At 37.9% G+C, this 19,600-nt stretch overlaps 1 protein-coding gene across 1 annotated transcript in view; it reads left to right on the forward strand.

The window, feature by feature from the left end:
• Window positions 1–5,168: 5,168 nt before the first annotated feature.
• Window positions 5,169–19,600, forward strand: part of MBD2 (methyl-CpG binding domain protein 2) — a 30,458-nt gene continuing 16,026 nt past the window's right edge. The window contains exons 1-2 of the mRNA XM_009274743.1: window positions 5,169–5,339; window positions 12,062–12,199. Coding sequence (XP_009273018.1) covers window positions 5,274–5,339; window positions 12,062–12,199 — 204 coding nt within the window. The 5' untranslated portion in view covers window positions 5,169–5,273. The remainder of the gene's footprint in view (window positions 5,340–12,061; window positions 12,200–19,600) is intronic.

Here is a 19,600-nt window from a genome sequence, read left to right on the forward strand (position 1 = left end):
TTGACCACTACCCTCTGGATGTGACCATCCAACCAATTCCTCACCCACCGGACAGTCCACCCATCAAATCCATACCTCTCCAGTTTAGAGAGAAGGATGTTGTGGGGGACCGTGTCAAAGGCCTTACAGAGGTCCAGATAGACGACATCTGTAGCCCTTCCCGTGTCCACTGATGTAGTCACTCCATCATAGAAGGCCACTAGGTTGGTCAGGCAGGACTTGCCCTTGGTGACGCCATGCTGGCTGTCTTGAATGACCTCCCTGTCCTCCATGTGCCTTAGCAGAGCTTCCAGGAGGATCTGTTCCATGATCTTCCCAGGCACAGAGGTGAGCCTGACTGGCCTGTAGTTCCCCGAGTCTTCCTTTTTTCCTTTTTAAAAATGGGGGTTATGTTTCTCCTTTTCCAGTCAGTGGGAACTTAACCCTGAAAGAATGCTTTCATGTGCTTCTTGTTGCATGAAAGAAGTCAGTATAAAAATGAATGTGCAGAATATGTGGATCAGGGCAAATTTTACTGCGTCCTCCCATATCCATGTAATGTTTCCTTAAAATAATGTAGTGGTCCATGCTTCTGACTTTTGTAGCAGCTGAAATTTTAGAGTATGTGAACTCAGAGCAATGCATTTTAAAAATCTTCTGCAGCAAGTGTGACTTCAAAGTCTGAGCTTTCTTCAACGTCCCTTTCAGTTTGACTTCTAAGATATCTCCAGAGTATCATCCAGAGTGCCTTCTCAGAGAGAAGAAAGCTTAATACCTCTCCTTCCACCTTTCTTTTCTGCTCAAAACTAAGTTTGAATGTAAACTTGGTTTTAACACCTTTGGGGGGGGGGGGGGAAGAACATGCTGTTTCTTAGTTTCACCCAAGATGTGTAAGTAGCAGGCTTTTACGTAGACACACTGGTTTAAATAGGTTCTATAATCTCACTCTTTTCCGTTAGTGCATACTAATTATTTAATAGATGTTCAAATAAAGCCTCTGCAAATAGGCCTTTTATTTGACTTTTACGTCATGGAGCTTTCTCTGCAGGTAAGAGAAAGCTTTGCAGCAGGAGCAGGTTAGAGATTGAAGATAATCTGGGAATGATTCAGAAATTAAGGCATTACTTTAGTGGTTTGACAGCCTACACTTTCAGAGTAGAAAATGGAAACAACTGCAGGACTGGTAGTGAAAAAAAGAATATATGTGAAAGCTAATATAGGTGGGGTGGAAATAAAGTTTTGAGTTTATTCAAATCCTTCCAGCTCACGTATTCATCTCCTACTTAGAACAGGGGGAAGGTCTGAGATATGAAATGACGAGTCTGGATGGCAATAGAAAAAATTGCAGCCTGGAAACTGAACGGAAGGCCACTGGGTATTTTGTTTGCCAGCTATTGAGGTTGAACCAGAAGGCTTACAGAGCATATACTTTCTCCAGTATTTTGACATCATATGAACTTGCTGAAACTCTGAAATGAAGAACAATTAAGGATAGGGGCTTTTGTGGAAAATGGAATCAAATGAAATGTAGTGTCGTAGTAGAATTCACTAGATTTTAGAGTTTGTGCCAAAATAATGTTCTGAAGTAAGCAGAAGGAATGCTACTCAATCTGTTGGACTTCAACGAACTGCACTTTCAATTGTGTGTCATTAGATTTCATTGAAGCTGGAGAATGGACAATACTACAGGTTTTGTGAAATGGTTAAGGTATGGAGTGAAGAGGAGACAATAATAGGTTATGATAAAACAAGGGCTTCTTGGTTGTCATAAGCTACTAATGGAGTTGCATGGATAATATTCTTGGCACCAGTCTGTTATTAATGTCCGTTAACTTGGATGCACAAGTGGTGTGTGCTATGCATCACGAGCAAGTTTCATACCTGGGGCATCATCAGAACAAGTGAGGATCAGAAAATAATCAGGAGAAATTGGATGATTTCAAAGATAAGGGGATGATTTAGGATGAAAATAATAAGGAATAGAAGACTATTCACTTAAGGACTAAGAAAAAGAATTTCTGCTTTTTGTCAGAGAGGGCAGATGGTTGATTCACCACTTGGAAGGAAAAGATGCATTGACAACAATATGAATGTAGTGGGATGCAAAGGAGTGACATACTTCTGTGGAGACAGGGTGGTACTGTGGTCACTGAGTGCTGACTGGAGGCAGCAACACCTGGAAAAGGAGTAGGACAGTGAGAATGAATGGTGGAATAAGGGGGATGTGGAGAAGTCCAGAATAAGTACTTGACTGAAGTGGCAACCAAAGCCAAGGTGGACAGATTCCTCTTTGCCTGCCTTTTTTGTTTGCTTTTGTCATGTCAGGTCAAGGGCAGATAGAGCAAGTCTATCATCCTTCACACCAGTGTGGGAAAACATGGAAGCAAAAGCTGTGGGACAGGATGTCAAACACTTTTTAGTGAAAAAACGCCTATTTTCAGTTGCTTCTTTTTTGTCTTGGATTATTTTTTAATTTGTGTATTTTTTTATTTTTTAATCTTGGCACAAAAATGCAATTCTTAACACTGAAATTAAGGTGAAACTAGATATTTAGCTAATGGATTGCAGTCTGTCCCTGCTAAGAGTTTCACCGTTAACTTAAATGGTAGATTTTGTGCTGTGGATTGAAATAGTGTTTAATACCAGCCCTACCAATGATCCATGCAGATGCTAATATGGAATATTGGATCATATGCTGTGATTTGCATTTTGATTATTGAACAAAACAAACAAACAAGACCCCCAAAATGTTAGATGTGTAAATAATAGAATTTAAGAATGTTGGATGCATTTATAAAGTTTGCTTTTGTTTCTGAAATCTGTTTTCAGGGTTCTACAGGAAGAATTTTTAGTGAAGGGTAGGCTGATACCTGCTCACTGCTGGAATTTTGGATTCCTTTGAGGTGTACATGAAGCATTTCTCTCCGAGGAACCTGAAGAGGAAAGCTAGTAAAAAGGGTGCTGTCTTGATGACACAGTCTGTTAGCTTCTTACAGAACAATAGAAGATGGTGATATGGGAAAAATGAAAGATAGCGTGTTTCATCTTTGGCACCAAAATTGGGATATAATAGAAGAAGATGTAGGATGTCAAATTTCTACATCATTTTTAGTAGTTACTTAGCTGTGGGCTAAAATGACCCAGTGTATACAGTTTTTAATTTAAAAAAAAAAGTGTCTGGAATGGAGACTATTAACACCAACTTCAGGGTTTGCTTATAGTCATTGTTTTCTCCTTTTCATTCAGTGTTTTATGTTCATTAGGAAAGCTGGGAAAGCAATTCATAACAGGAGGCTTTATTCAGTAAATTCAGCCCTTCCAGTCTGTTAGGAAGCAGGGACATCTAGCTAGGCAGGCAGCAATTCTGGACAAGGTTTTATCCTGAACTTTTCTTACAGGTGCCTGAATAGGAATGAAAGACAATGGGTCAGATTATTTTAACAGCAAACTTACTTGCCCTGTCTCTGACCTTCAGTGCAGAATTTTTCCTACTGTTAACAAGCCAGGGTGTTAATCGCCACTATCTAAAATAAAACTGGTGGTGTGTTTAGTTTGGCTTATAGCATAGCTTCAATTACTGGTTTACGAGAAGTAGAAAAGAGTTTTGTGGTGGGGTGTGTGTACACGTATGTGTGGTGGGGTTTTTTTTTTCCCTCCCACACCCATCCTTGAGGAGGTTAGCTTCAGATTGTGATCTGTTTTAAGTCTTTTTCTCCCACCCTTTACCTCTTGGTAATTATGTCTTTCCATATTTCTGGATTCATTTAAATGACTTTGAAAACTGTTCGGCTTAATTAGCTATTTTTCCCAGAATTCAACACATATTCTTCTGTGGGGAAGTTCTTGCCTCAAGGTGTTTTTAAGTTTAAAAAAAAAAACACACAACACCTTTGGAAAAGTGAAGAAAACAAAAAACTTCGGTAGTTTTCTTCAGAAAGGAAGTGGCGTGAAAAACTCTCTGAGCTCAGTTAACCTTTTGGGTTTCAGTAGTTGGGAGGATTTTGACACTTGGCTTGTTTCATTGGATAGAAGTTTGCATTAGACCAAGAGAGTGTTGACTTCACATGATGGGTATTTAGCCATTTTCACGGCTATCTGTACTGAGAGGCTATCACAAACTGGTGTTGTAGTCTGAGTTTTACATAGCAGTTCTTGATTTTCTGCTGAGCTTTGAAGTCTGGGGGCAGCACCATTGTCCCTTACAGTGAAACGAGCTATATAGCTTCTTGTCAATAAGGTGCTTATTAGCAATGGTTTGCACACAGGGCATGCAGAGTAGTTAGTAAGTCTACGGGAATCCCCAGTAAGGTCGGTGAAAATATGCATGGATTAAATGTGTATTTAGTGCAGACAGTATGCACAATGTGTGTGACTGTGTTCGGGATGCTTGAGAATGAAGTAGAGATGAGGGGATAGAAAGTTCTGTGATGTAAAGATCGGTAGACATACCACTTCCTTAGGATAGCTGGAAATCAGGTATTTGCTGATGTTACTCAAAAACATCAGCTGGGACTTTGGGGTAATAATAATGCCATAATTCCAAATGAAGATGATTTAAATAACTTCCCTACAAGTGGTTTTGTTTGTTATGGTGGCATCTATATACACAGTTGCAGCTTTGGACCTGTTTCATGTTCTGCATCATCTTGCTTGCTGCTTGCTTGCTTGTTGCTCGGTTACTTATCTGGCTTCGCTCACCAGTCTTAATGACTGAATAGCTAAGAGATGTCATGTCACCTCAAATCCTAGTTCTGCGCATCTGTTTAATGCCTTGCTGCTTGATAGCTGAGAAGGGTTGCTGTTGAGTCTAGGTTGGCCTTAGCTAGCATTCGGTTTAAACCTTGCATACAGTCTTTACATTAGTGCAGAGAGGGTCCCTCACTTGGCCACAGTCTGACATTTATACTTCTCATACTGGAGTTTGGTTTAGCTGTGCGGCTAACCCAGCTTCCCAAGGTGTAGTGTATCCTAGCCTCCAACAGTCTGACATACAAATTAAATCCTGTGCAAAGGATGGGAGCGGATATGCAGAGGTTGGGCAGGTATACCATCACCAATCAACACATCAATGAACGTGCCACATGGAATAAAGATAATGGAAACTTTTTAGATATTTAACAAGGTATAAAACCTGTTATAAGAAGTCAAGGTTGTATCCTCTTGTACAACAAAACATACTAAAGTGTTTTCTTCTTTTTAGTCCAAGTGGTAAGAAGTTCAGAAGCAAGCCTCAGTTGGCAAGATACCTGGGAAACACTGTTGATCTCAGCAGTTTTGACTTCAGAACGGGAAAGATGATGCCCAGTAAATTGCAGAAGAACAAACAGAGACTAAGGAATGATTCTCTCAATCAAAATAAGGTTTGTTAGTAAATACTGTGTTTAAGGATATCCTAAGAATTTCCTTTCCTGTAGTTCATTTAGCAATTTCATTTCTGCTTAAAGCAGCCCGCTTCTAAGATGTACATGTATGTTTAATTTTTAGTAGTGGTAGAGACGTAAATTCATAAATAGAAGGAATACTCTGCTACTACCGAGAAAATATCAAGGTGAGGTTAAGTATGAATCAAAAGTTTGAGTAATTCAGGAGTTGGCTTGGGACTAAGGACCTCAGTGCTAGTCATCTACCTGAATGATGTTCTTCTAAATGGGAAAAGTTAGTACTGTTGACACTGTGAGATTCTCCTGTGCAAGGCTTCAAATTGCTATGTTCATCTTCCTGTTCTGAGATGAAGTAGTTCACATTTTTAATGTGTGCAATATGTGCCAGGAAGCTTGTTTTCTGAGGCAAATGTGTTTATCTGTACCAGTCTGGATGTCTGTGTACAGCTATGTAGCTTAACAAGGCCAGGCGTTTTCCTGTTTAAGATTGGGCCTTTCTCAATTGATCTGATTGTTCTCTTATTGTCTATTTCTTTTTGAACAACAGTGAATATTGACGAAAATGTGTATAATAGATTAAAAATAAAAGGCTGAAGCATACGGAAGTGAAATAACTGATGTAGCACATAGGGACATGACAAGTAAATTTAGCTGACCCTCAGATAGTATGTTCCTGGACAAACTTTAGAAACCTCATATGACAGTTTGAAACGATGTCTGTAACAACCTGCAATGTTTTCTTTTTAAAGTGTTTTATTCTTCAGGATTTCATAACTTACAGTAGTGTATGAAAATACCTAACAATTTATAGCTATGCCTTGTGCACTGATGTTTTTTGTCATCTGTCGTTTGTAATGAACCACACATTTCATGCTGATTTCTTTTTATTTAAAGCATGTGTTCAAATTATTTAATATTTCCTTCCCACAGACATGAGGCTTTCAAATAATACAACATTTGGGCGTAGTCCAAGGAAAGGTTTTGGTTAGGCTTTTTGCCTGAGCAGAAATTACAAAATTTGGTATATAAAATCTAGATGAGTCTGAGCTCACTTTGCATTCCTGTGATCTTAGATTACTTGAATGGTGCTCATAGTAGCTCTGTTAAATACAAGATTAGAAAAAAATGGGGTTTTTTTTTAGGTAAATAACATTTGTTATTTCAAGGTGACTGAATCTGTAACTCAGGAGCTTTCAAGAATTTCTGCAGTATTTCTGTGATAGTTAAAAATGAGATCTCAACTTACTCCTGAAGTTACGTTTTCTTCCACAGACACCAAGAGAGATTGTTTGTGGTCATCTTCTAGTCCGCCTTGCAGCTGTGCTGCTGGGGGGCCATAAAAGACAGACTTGCATAGGCAAGTTTCTGTATAAACTTGCTCACATTTTGTGGGTTGTTTGTTTTTGTACAAACAGTTTACCACAAATGTTTCTAAATTCTTTGGCTCCCTTTATGTTTCAAGAAGGAATATCAAAATATACTTGAGTCTTCTTTCTCGGACGTGTCTAGGCAGTTAGATTTATGCAGCTGGTGGATGGAAATGCTGTCTTGCCATACTTCTAACTTTTGAGATTGTCATCATTAGCAGACTAGAACTCAATGTCAAGATTGACATATTAATGCCACCTGACTTAAAATGGAACTGAGGATGGTACGTGCTAATGAATGCTCTTCATTTTGTGATGTTAATGTACAACAGTGTAAATGACATGGAAATACTCTTCTAGCAAAATACTTCTCTTCAATCTTAGCGTTGTGCGTTCTTACTGACCTTTCAGTATTGGCAATAAAGGCATACATTTGATAGGCTTACTTACGGTAGAGCCGCAGGAGTTTTGCTTCAACCTGTACTAATCTTGCCATTGTTTTCTGTGTAACCATTTTTACATTTCATTTGCAAATTGAGTTACTTTATTTCTTTGAAGTGCTTTTGAAGAGACAATGAAATAAGGAATACAATTGAATATGAAGCCAGTAGATGCAGCATACTGCTGTGCTTATAAAAATATGCTTACCAATTCTTTCTATTGAAAAGAAAACACAATAGAGACTACTGGTTAAACATGCTGTGTGGTTATAAGCGACTTCTTAGGTTAAAGGATTTGAAAGGCCTGGAAATACATTGCTGAGTTTTTAAAACGTTTTTACGTCTGGGGCACATCGATGCTTCTGGAAATACATGTCTTTGGAAAGGTAGTGGACTGAAATTCTTTTGGAAACTGTTGTTGGAACATAAAATACTCCTAATGAGTAAAAATGAGCAGGGAGCATTGCTAGTTCTGCTAGCTGATACATTGCTATAGTTCCCAGAGTAGGAAGAGATTTTGTTTTGTGATAGTAGTCAAGCAGTGTGAAAGCCCACAGTATGTCTGTGTTTCTGAAGGCTGGAGTTTTGTAGATGTGCCTAAAACTGAACATTGTGAGCTTAATCACCCATCTGAAATGAAGTGATCTGTGTCTGACCATTTGAAATACGTAGATAGTGTCTTCTCTCTGGAAAGCTCAAAAGAGCTTTCTGTTCTTCAGGAGAGGTGTTGGTTGTAGAGATCTTTGTTACTTATTTCACTTAGGATGTACTGGAAGCTTTTCCTTTGTCATGAATAAATCTTACGTATGGCTGGCTTATGACTTCCTGTGAAAAAGAGTTTCTCTGAATATTAGTCGCTTCCTGTTAACGTGTGGGTTTTTTTTTTTTCCCCTGTACATCTGAAGATCTGCAGGTGCTGGAGATGGCTGAACTTAGCAAGTTTCTGTACTAAAGAGTTTATTTCTGTTGTTCAAAACGCAGTGCCACAAATGAGGGACTGTTTGTTTAGGATGAGATCAGAAAGCCCAGATGTGACTATGATTAGAAAGGAAATAAAGTAGGAAAGTAGTAAGATTATAATTACAGTACTTAGGAATTGATCTGGTCTTAGTTTAAACAGTTTATCCTAATGACCATTTTCTAGTATGTAGCCTTGATAAAGAGTATATGGGACATCTAGCCGTTGAACCTGTATTTCCTGCATAGTTTACAACTCATCAGGGTTTCGCTTTAATTCTGGGGGCCATGTCATTAATGCAGCTGAATTTTCTTAATTTCTCACACTGCCTGAAGAAATCTCCCTTTTTATTTTTCTAAGCTTAATGGATTTATTTTTTAACTTCTCTTAAAGTCACATTAGCAGCTGAAAGGAACCTGTAAATATTTTTCATGAACTTGAGATGAAGACCTTTGTTCTAGAAATGTTTGCTAAACCAGGTTTATCCCCCATATGGCAGATGGCTCTGTAATATTATTGGTTTTGTCAGTTTTAATAGCTATTTTACCACTAATACTGGTGCTACTGCACACGATGCCCTGGGGTCATGGACTTCAAAGCTTCAAATACTACTTTGAACTTGATGTCACAAGATCAAGGAATGCGAAGCTTGTAGGATAGGCAAGGTCTATCAAGGTTCTGGTGTAAATGAAGTTATGTGGTGAGGAAAGTTCATTGTCAAAATACTTTGTGCAAATTTAAGTACATGCGATTACTGTCTAGCTCTGGTTGGTGATGCTGTGCTCATCAAAGATGCTTTAATTGTATATGAAAATATATATTATATATGAAAAAGCGTAACATTATGTTTACTATTGTCATCATCAGTGGCGAAAAAAATAAAGCCCATAACCAGTATCCACCATGCAAAGCACATGCTAAAAGCAATGACCAAAGTATCTGAAAGTATTTTTCCAGTGGACTGGGGCTACCTGGGTGAAACATTAGGACTGATGTCTAGATTTGTTTATAAGCTTAGTTTCTTACTTTTGCTTTGTATAAAAAGGTCTTACGACTTCTGTGCTAATTGAATGGTAATTTCTCCGGTTGGTTAAAACTATGAAGTGTAATCAGGCAGAAGTACTCGTGCTCTGTTGTCATTTGCTCTGGCCATGGAAACCCTGGTCCCAGTTAGACAAGAATCAACAATGTGTTAGGGATGGAGCTGAAGATGTGCTGCTTTTACCATTTGAAAGCAGTAATATTGCAAGACATGGAGACTGGTTAGTTTCTGGCTGGAAGTTTATAAACCAGAAACAATAAGTGCCTGAATTTCTGAGGAAAACTTCCATTGGAATTTGTGGGTTTAGCCTTATTATATTTTAATGAGTTAACTGATACCTGGAAATGATGAAGAAAGGGGACCTGTAAAATAACAAGGTATATTTAAAGGAGTGGTAGGAATCGAGACCTGTGATCAGAATTGCTTCCATTGAAAAGGACAGGTTTCTAGAACTTTTTCAGAATTTACCTGTATGTTCTAGCATATTTCTTCTGTTGGTCTGGAAAACTGTTCTGGCTCTTATGAGAGGGTGAGCATATCAGTATTAAGCAAGGATTCCCAAAATGCTACAGCACTAACTTATAAACGAGTGAGTGTATGAATTGAGTCATACTGTTGAATAGCTAGGAATACGCGTAGTACTCTTGATAAATCACCTTCTTTGCCATCTGCATGAAAAATTGAGGCCTGAAATTTTAAAACTGTCCCTTCATTTAGGTTATGTTGAGATGCCTAGAGAAATACAAAGTGTTATTCTGTTGCTCCTTCCTGTCAATTACATTCCTTAGAATTACATGGAAGAATTAATCATTTTTTCTACCAGGAAGGATCTAATAGCGCCGTGTCATCTGGAGAGGCTATAGAAAGAGGGTCCTCTCTTGCCTCTCCCCCCACCCAACAGATGAATCAAAAAGTTGGGTGGGAGCAGCCAATATAATAACCATTGTAGTGTGTAAGGATGTATTCTGGGATTAAGTGGCTTGCCTGTAGAATGGTCTTCATAATGGAAATTACTTTCTGTGGAGTGCAGAGATGATATTCTCTTTATTGGTAGTTTATAGATTATGCACTGTACACGTATAGGAAGAATGATTTCACACTCCCTTTCTCATGAGCCATCCATCTTGCAATAGCAGAGGTATGCTAAAATACAGGACATTCTGATGATGGAGGAACTACCCTGTCAGATTGCTCTAGCAAAGCTCTAAAAGAGGGATACGTATTTTTAAAATAAGAATTTAATCTGAGACAGATGCAGTGAAGAGAAGACTTATTGCTTAATAAGCCTAAGCCTCTTGCCATATTTTTAATTTCATTTTTATACAGATCATTACAGAATATCTATAGTCAGTATTCTAACTTTCATCATCTGGAATTCCAGAGGAACAAATGATTTTTAAACAAGCATGCGGTCTTTGGTTCTTAACATAGTCTCTTTTATGAAGTCGTGTAGTCCAAACTGTATAATCTAAATATGGAGGATTTGAAGATTGAGATTTAATTCCCATTTCTAAGCCCAAGAGACTGCTTTTTGTCACAAAATTAGGAGTCTAAGTAAATCCTAATGAAAAACTCTTTTAACATGATCCTTCGATGGAGTTTAGTATCGATGTTCATTGTGTAACTTTTGAGCTATGATCTCACAGCCAATTATAAAACTTCTGAGATCTGAAATATTACGTAATAACTTATTTTTCTTCCTTTTGAATGAGTAGAAGTAAACTTTTAAAAAGCAAAAGCTTAACCATTTTTCTTTATCAGAAACTAGATATGGCTATTAATGTGTTGAAGTGCTTAGCACTGTCCTGCAAAATAGAGAACATGGGTTTTGATACACGTTCATTGGGAAAATATGTATCATGGGATATTTATTTTCGGTGTCTGTCTTGTGTGGATATAATCACGTCTTCTCAGTCACACCTTTGTATCCTTGGGAAAAAAAAAAGGGAATGATTTCTGTTGTTAGGAAAAATACCAGACAAAATGCAAGAGCAGAAAAGACTGAAAGTATGTCTTCAGGACTTGGAGGAAATGGGATTACAAACAAAAAGCTGTAAGGCGCTGTTCTGTTGGCACAGCACTTCAGACTGGCAGTCTGCTTTTGGATAGAGAGACAGATTTAGAAAAGCTGGAATGGTGTGTAGGTGATAATGTATCTGTTTCTTTCTTCATCAATCTTGGGGGTTATGGGAGAATTCCATTCCCCCACCCCAAATACTTCTGGGGTTGTTGCTACAGAGAGGGGTTCAGGCACTAGTATCTCCAAGGGCCTAAGGGTTTGATGTGTGACAAGGTGTTATTGGTAAAGTTCTATCTGATGCCTGGGAATCATCAGTTCACAAACCTGATAAAAACTAGCTTTGCCAAAAGACTTTTTTAAAGTTGATACAGTTTTAATTTCATTCCAGAATAATTTACTGCACTTAATTAAAAATTGTTTGATGTAGGAATCGCTTAGGAAATTTGTGACCAAAGTTATGTAGGAAGTTTCTGTTCTTTAAGACTTGGAACTCTATAAGCTGTTGGCTACAAACATATTTTCATGAAGCTTTAGAGATTTCATTTTGACATCTGATGGCGAAGCTGTCTCTTTTCAGAATGTAAGTCACTTGCACAATTAACGTATATATTTTAACAAAAGAAAAGATGGACTTTCAAGCTGTTTGAGTCTTCCCAAGAAGGTGAAAATGTGTGGAACCAGTTAAGCGTTACCTTTTTTTTTCTTTAGAATGGATGACTGCAAAGGTTAGTTAAGTACAGCATTTAAGGGAAATCTTTACTCCAAAAAAAGACTCCTTCCCTTGCACATCAGTAGAAGAGGGTGAATCCAACGTTAATTTGTGTAATTTTTCTGTATAATTTTTGTTAATTCACTTTTTTTCTTTTTTTAACAGGGAAAACCAGACTTAAATACAACTTTACCAATCAGACAAACTGCATCAATTTTCAAACAACCAGTCACCAAAGTTACCAATCATCCTAGTAACAAAGTAAGATCTGATCCACAGCGAGTGACAGAGCAGCCACGACAGGTAAGAATTAGTCTGTTTCCATTGTCACTGCTCAGAAAGTTGAAACAAGCTGAAATTGTGCTTGTTTTCAGCTGTGCTTCAATTACAGATGAGAATTCCAATCTTGAAGGTTACTTATAGAAATGTGTGCAATACATACAATTTAAAAAAAAATACAGAAATAACAGTTCATATGGAGATTAATTTTTCTTAATCCAAAACTTCATTCATATTTGATTACCATATTCCTCTTGAAATTCAGATATATGCTGTACTGTCACAATTGGACGTCAAATATAAAAAAAAAGTCATGTGCAGCTTCTTAATAGAAGTTTATAAAATACATGGTTATCATCAAGAAGTAATCTCTCTCTCCTATATAAATGAACTTTGTGGAAAATCAATAAAATTTGTATTTTAAATCCCTCTTTTTCACTGTAATACTACTATAAATATAAAACACAGTAACATAAACTCATCTTACACAAGTTCTTCTTTAGCTGCTTTTCTTTCTATCAATGACAGATCGCCTGTTCACACAATGCTTTTTTGGTTTTGTTTTTTATGAGGAGGAGGGAGCTGAGAAGAAACGGAAATCTAGTTAATGAACGAATGATCGGCTAGATAATGTAGTGTATATTGGATTGAGGTATTGTTTTTAAGTCTGACTTGTGTTTTTTGAGTCATAGCATTACTACCATCAAATTGAAACACCTTATTGTATCTTAGGAGTGCAGGGATGAGAAGAAAATGCAGAGGCATGTTCAAATTTTTGTACACTCATATGTCACTAACTTTTAACAACATTTCCTTTGAAACTCAAGCTGTCTCTAATATTGCACTTTCAAACATCTTGAATGCTGTTCTTGTAAGAAATAACATAAGGAATTTAGACTCTGCATCCTCTAAATTCAGGTGAGAAAGAAAAAGAAGAAATATCGAGCCGTATTGGATCATCTTGTTGAGATGTCTTTTAGCAAGATTTGAAGGCCTCAGCTAACCTCACTGTTGGTCCCGTGAAGTTCAACAGGGGCCATGTAAGTGTATCACGTTCAGATCTAAAAGATGCATAATTGCATGTGTCTATTGATTCTCTTCACATTCTTTGGGTTTTCCTTTTGAACTACTACACTTTATGTGTCAGGAATTTCCTTTTGGTCATGTCTGCTGAACCAGTAATAATCACCAAAGCATATGAAAGTTATGGCACCTTTGTGGCAAGAGAAATGGATGTCTGGCAATTCATATCTTGATGGATTCCAAACCCTTTCCTGCTTGCCTATTTCTTCCCTGTGTTCTTTCTTCCAGAATCTTTTCTTCAAATACATAGTGACTGAAATCTTCAGGAATGCATCCCTTGTCTTTTGAGAATGACTATCCAGTAAAGATTTGCAGAACAGGCTATTTTCAAACCTACCCAAGTTAAATCTTTGCCTCCTTAAGATAGGTTCTAACAGATTAAGCTATAGCAAGATCTTCAAGAAACCATCGTCTGCTGATCACTGTGTCAGCATTCTTTTTCAATCACATTCCTTTCTCCTTGCTTGCAACAGTTCATCTTTGGAAGAGGACACTTTAAACACTATTCTTACTCTGTATTGACATACTTCATTTAGAAGAAATGGTAGCTCTGTTTGCATTGAATGTGGAATAGTTAACCTTACATATCTAATAGCAAAACAAAATCTTGGTGTGTCTCACTGTTGCTTTTCTCCAAGCCAGAATGCTGCCTTGAGCTGTTTTCTGGTTTGTCGTGGTTTTGAGTAGTGATGATTGACATAGGTGGGAGACTTGGGGAAGGGAGAGAATAGATTGTTACAGTTGTTTTTATATAAAATTTGAGTTTTCAGTAAAATTTTCATTAAAAAATCTGGAACAAAGCAATTTAATGTAGGTAGTATGCTGTCAGTTACTGGAGAATCTTAAGCAAATTGACAGCTTTCATAAACAATTTCCAGTGATCTGGTTTCTTTACACACAGAGTTCCATCATACAATTATCAATATTTCTTTGGTATTAGTAACCAAAAGTATGGAGGAATTCCAGTCATTGATCATGTGTGCACCCTTCATATATGCATACATAGATGCACGCACATGCACATCTTGTTTGAACATAGCATGCAGTTCATTCCGATGTTTTATTCGCTAGCTGGAGCGTAAATATTAATAGATACAATCTTTGCTTGGTTTGCAAAAAGCAACGATTCTTTTCTTGATGTGATCTGTTGAGATAAAGTAGAGAAGCTAGGGTGAGGACTGAAGTTTCTGGAAAGCTTCATTCTTAATAAAGCCTGCACCATGTGGAGCACCTGTCACTTGAGATACAATTGTTGGACAAATGCAGCCTTGCAAATGTATTTGAATTCTCTTCCCCTCCAGATAAAGCCTATATTTTCCTTACAGAAATAATCCCTACATGTGTCACTGTCTTCTTCTCTCATACTCAGGTGTGCAAACTTTATCGTACATAGACTGCAAATATATCAGTGTTGGATATTCAAGTGAATGCTGAAACACTGACTATATTGCCTATTTGTATATAAAGCTTATTCAGTTACCGCTTCCAGTGTCATTCCTCCCTGTTTCTTCAATCCTTGGCCCAAATCCCTTAAGGGATTCTTGCTTCTGTAGTTCTAGATATCCATCTCCGAAAGCTTTATCGGCTTATATCTATTGTATCTCCCTTTTCAAAAGACAGTCTAACCAGAATTCCCTGAAAATTCTCTTTGGCCTGCCTCCTTATGTAGAGATCAAAATAAATGAGTACTGTAGTTCCTTTGGCAGTCAGTAGGTTTTTTTCATGACCTGAGAGTGAGAAGACATGCTTATTGGTGTTGGCAGGGAAGATATTTGGCAGCAGCTCTTCTTTAAGCAGTAAACCCTGTGGTAGTTCTTGGAAAGATAAACTAATAACAGCTTGCCTATGATCTTCGTATAGGTAAATCTGTCAGTTAGAGCAACAGATCTTTGTGGCAGCTGCTGGTTCCATATATTCAGCATGCTAGTTCGTTGCACACAAAAAGTGTCATGAGGTTGTCTAAGCCTTTTTCAAGCAACAGCTCTGCAAGACAGCATCTTAAAGCTTTCAGAACCATTCTTAAAGGTTTTATAGATTACTGATTATCAGAGTGGAGAACTTTACCCAAGAAAAAATGGAAATGTTCTGGAGAATCCTGGAAATAGGAAGTGCATTCTGTGAAGGGTCTTCTGGTACTCACTAGACTTTTCTCCTCTTAACTATCAGTCTTCTTCCTCTATGTGGCTTTTGTTCAAATACCAGTACCAGTCAATCCACGGAGATTTCTCAAATTCTTCATATCTAATCAAATGATAGGAGTATCTGTAAGTTCCTAAATAGCAGATCTAATAGCCTCAATTGCAGCTTTCTTCAAAGTGCTTTAACATCTCTTTTTGAAGTATCAACCTGCTCAAAATATTTTGACTGTCCATAAGCTTACTTAAGATAGGTTTTCTTACTATTTCTGTGGCTTTGGGTTTTTTTTCCCGTGCAGAGTCCACTGATAAACCGGTGTAAGAAAAGGAATCCTGAAAGATTGCTAGTGGGCCCTGCAAGGAAAGGAAAAAAAAAAAACCAAACAAAAAACCCCCTTGTTTAGCCTCCTCTCCACTGTTAGACTTAGTAAGTTTTGATAAGATATGATACATTCTTGATGAATTTAAGGGTAATGGTTTGGATTTTAAAAAGTCAGATTAGCATTGCTGAAATTGAAACTGGAATTAACGATGAATCAAAAAATCATGCAACTATATCTGTCATCTTCCTTTTAGGTGGTGTTGAGTACTGTCTTAAAACCACATTGTTTTCTCCCTCCTTCCTGTTTAGCAAAACGGCCACTAGATGTAGCAGTACTTCAGGGCACATTAATGCTCCACTTGTGCATCTGGATTTGAGTATTTCTCAATGAGAAGAGTGAATGTGAAGCAGAGGAAGTCCTGTAACCATCTGAAACTATTACAGGCAGTAAATCTTTTATGTAATCACTTAAACTTGAGTTACTTGCCTGTCAAGTGTTCTGTACCTAACTAGATCAAATGGAATGGTGCTGCAAATCAAACTTCTTTCTTATGGATTCACTGCCCTTTGTTACTACACTCACTTGGTGCTTCCAAAAGGTCCAGGTCTGTGTCCTATGTAGAGCACTTACCCTCTTCTTCGTGTGTTAGAGCTTCTTGGTTCACACTGTTCCACGCTTATTGACCTTTTTCAGGGTAAAGAGGAAACTCGCTCATTTACCGCTGCGCCCCGAACATAATGATACCTGAGGTATTGCTTTGGGAGAGCCTTGACTCCTGAGGACCCACTGATCACTAGTTAATTCTGTTGTATACTGCTGATTGTGGTGGTAGGGCTATTTGAAACCATACTGGTAGAACTGATGCTCATATAAGTGGTAATCATAACGCTGAATTTGCAAAGCATTGACCTCAGTATCTTCGTGATACATTTGGCTAAAAACATTCCATGAACATACCTCAAGTGTTTAAAAGAAGGCCATCCTTCTCTTCAAAGCTCATTTTGAGAAAATCAGGTAGTTGGTTAGAATTATGTGATCTGATTCCTCTAGTTCTGTGGCAGACAACCACCTTTAAAAACCACCTTAGGATAAATCTGAGGGGATTTACTTTTTAAAAACACCTTAGGATAAACCTGATGTATTTAGTTATAACGTCATCTATCTGTAGGCCAGAAGTACTCTTTAAAATTGATTTGAAAGTCTCTTTAGTACTTACTGTCATATATATTTGCAGTGGATTGTATCGTAATGGATTACTGACTAGGATTATATACAACAAATTAAATCTGACCATAGTAATTTTTTGGCATAGGATATATGCAGTCTAAAAAGCCTAATTTACAAGAAAAATTGCAGGATGTCATTTTATGTGTGTCTTCTTGTGAACAGTTCTTAACAAGAAAGACGTATTTAGCTCTTAGCACTTTGTATTTTGTCAGATAGATGTTATTTTATTTCCTGTGAATCAACTTAAAGGAATCTAGAATTAGATAGGGTTGGAAAACTTAAGCTTCTTGGTTCATATCTATTAGAACTATCAAAAAGAAGGATGGAAGGAACCCAATGAGATTGTTAAGTTTCATCTCCCTCGCCCAGGCAACTGAAGGAGCACTGAAATTTTGATTGGCAATTATGGATGCAGCAGAGCTGAGCAACTCAGCAACTGGATATAAAAAGAGGAAAAGTTTTCCAGTATTCTGGAGAAATTCTCGTTCCTTTTAAATTCTTCCATGGAGACATTGAAAAGACCTCTCTTTAATCAGATTTCCTCATTGAACTGCCAGCAGTGTCAATCACTTGAGCAGTTTCCCAAATGGTTACTGGCATTCTGGTCTCACTTAGCCTTTAAAACACATTCTAAAACATAACAAAATTGCAGGCTGTCTGCGTCTGCAGTACAGTATAGATATGTTGACTGTATTTTGTGTACACATGACTAACTTTCCATCAGCTCGCATACCAGGTTTTAGTGCATCTGCAAGCAGCGTGGAAATAAATGTGGTTCCAGAGAGCTGAGAAGATGCCAAGGCAGCTACCTGGAGTTGTGACTGTGCTCTTAAACTTGCTGTGTCCATCACGCTTCTGAATTATATGGTAGCTGTATGGTGTAGAAGCAACCACCTCAGTAAACAAACCTCTGAACTCACCAACACCAGAATCATCGTCCTTTCTTCTGTGTGTCCTGTCAAGTACATCATTCTGTTGACATCTACAGTATTTTCAATACTCTGTAAATAGTAAATGACAGGTGAAATTTGAGGTTCTTGATTGATTGATTTATGTATAAATCAGTCACCCTCCAAGAAGTTTGAATATTAAGAACGTATATGCTTTTCTTTTAAAAATAATAGAATTGGAATGGAATTTGCTTTCCAGCAAAAATTTCCTGTAGGCTGCCATTGCTTGAGCAACTGCAAATAGACTTTTATTTATCTAAGGAAAAGGAGCAGCTCATAATATGTTTGTATTTGGTGGTTCTTGCAATAGAGAGGTTAATCTATCATTTCTTTGTTGTCTGAATGAGAAATAATAGTTGCTTAGGAGATTGTGTTTTTACAGAGATTACGGGTTAGATTATAGTTCACCATTAGTCACAAATAGCTTTTCTTGGACAAGAAACAATTATGGAGGAAGCAATATTTTATAATTCCCCAAACAAAGAACTTCAGAAGCACAGCTGTAGTACAGCTCTGCCATTATGGAGTTTCAGAACAACAAGGAAGTGAAAATTCTGCTCCACCCTGGGGACCTTGGCATTGCGTTCCTATGCTGCCTCCTCTGTCACAGGAAAAAAACAGGGTTGCCCTTAGGATAGTAAGTTTGAGTGATAAGGGATACATTTCTTGCTCGGCAAGGAGATTATTGCATAAGAGGTCACTTTGGGGATAATGCATATTGATAAATTTCCTAGGAAATGGAGCACTTGGCTGCTGGGTCTTTTTGAATCTAGAACGCTCAAACATCGGTATATGAAGGACCTGGGTTTTAGGCTCTTTTCAGTGTGTGTTCCCTAACCACTACTTCAAGCAAAACTGAAATAGGGCCGTTTTTCATCCTCCAACAGGATGAATATCCATAACTGACTGATGAATCCTCAGAATGGTTATTCATTTTGCATTAGTAATGAAATACCACATCATAACAGTGATGAATCTTGAAATTCAGTTCTTCTCTCATTCCTTCCTATCCTGGTCCCATCAGGATTCTCATTACTGAGTAACAGGGTCTCATGTTTGCTAATGCTTCTTTCCTGGAGGCATGAATCTTGCTTTTCTGGCTGTACTGGTGCATTCTCAGCAGGAGGAAGGAAGATTGGACTGTATCAGCCTGCCCTGTGCTTCAGGGATTACGGTACTCTTCAGGGTACTCAAGCTGAGAAAAGCCCAGAGTCTGGCTAGCTCACTCCATTTTACAAGGAAACCTCTAACTGTGAGATGATAGAAGGTTACTATGCAGAAGGTGGCCTCTGTTGCTGGCAGTCATTTACTGAATTTGAGTGGCTGTCTCTGCAGACGCTTGCACTGTGTGAGGGGCTGCTGCTTGTTTTATGAAGTCCAGATGGCTTTGGGCAGGAGACGAATGCCAAGGGGGCAGTCTGCCTAGGCTGTGGTCTATGCATGCTGATGCCTGTTAAACTCGATGGTATTTTTATGAATTGCTCCTAATTCAGGTGCCTATTTCTCTGCGTAGTGGGGCACAAAGCCTGTGAACCTGAGCTTTATTTTCCCTGTTTCTATTCCCTGTCTCACTAATGATGAGAGAGTTGCAAGTTAAATAATATAAGCTATTTTTAGGGCTGTAACCTCAGAGGCAGATATTCTGCGCATCGAGGCTTGCATGATCTTTTTCAGTGACTTGAATGCATACTTCCGTTGCTGTGGAAT

Source organism: Aptenodytes forsteri, unplaced genomic scaffold (genome assembly GCF_000699145.1).
Source record: "Aptenodytes forsteri isolate BGI_AS27 unplaced genomic scaffold, ASM69914v1 Scaffold112, whole genome shotgun sequence".
Taxonomy (NCBI): domain Eukaryota; kingdom Metazoa; phylum Chordata; class Aves; order Sphenisciformes; family Spheniscidae; genus Aptenodytes; species Aptenodytes forsteri.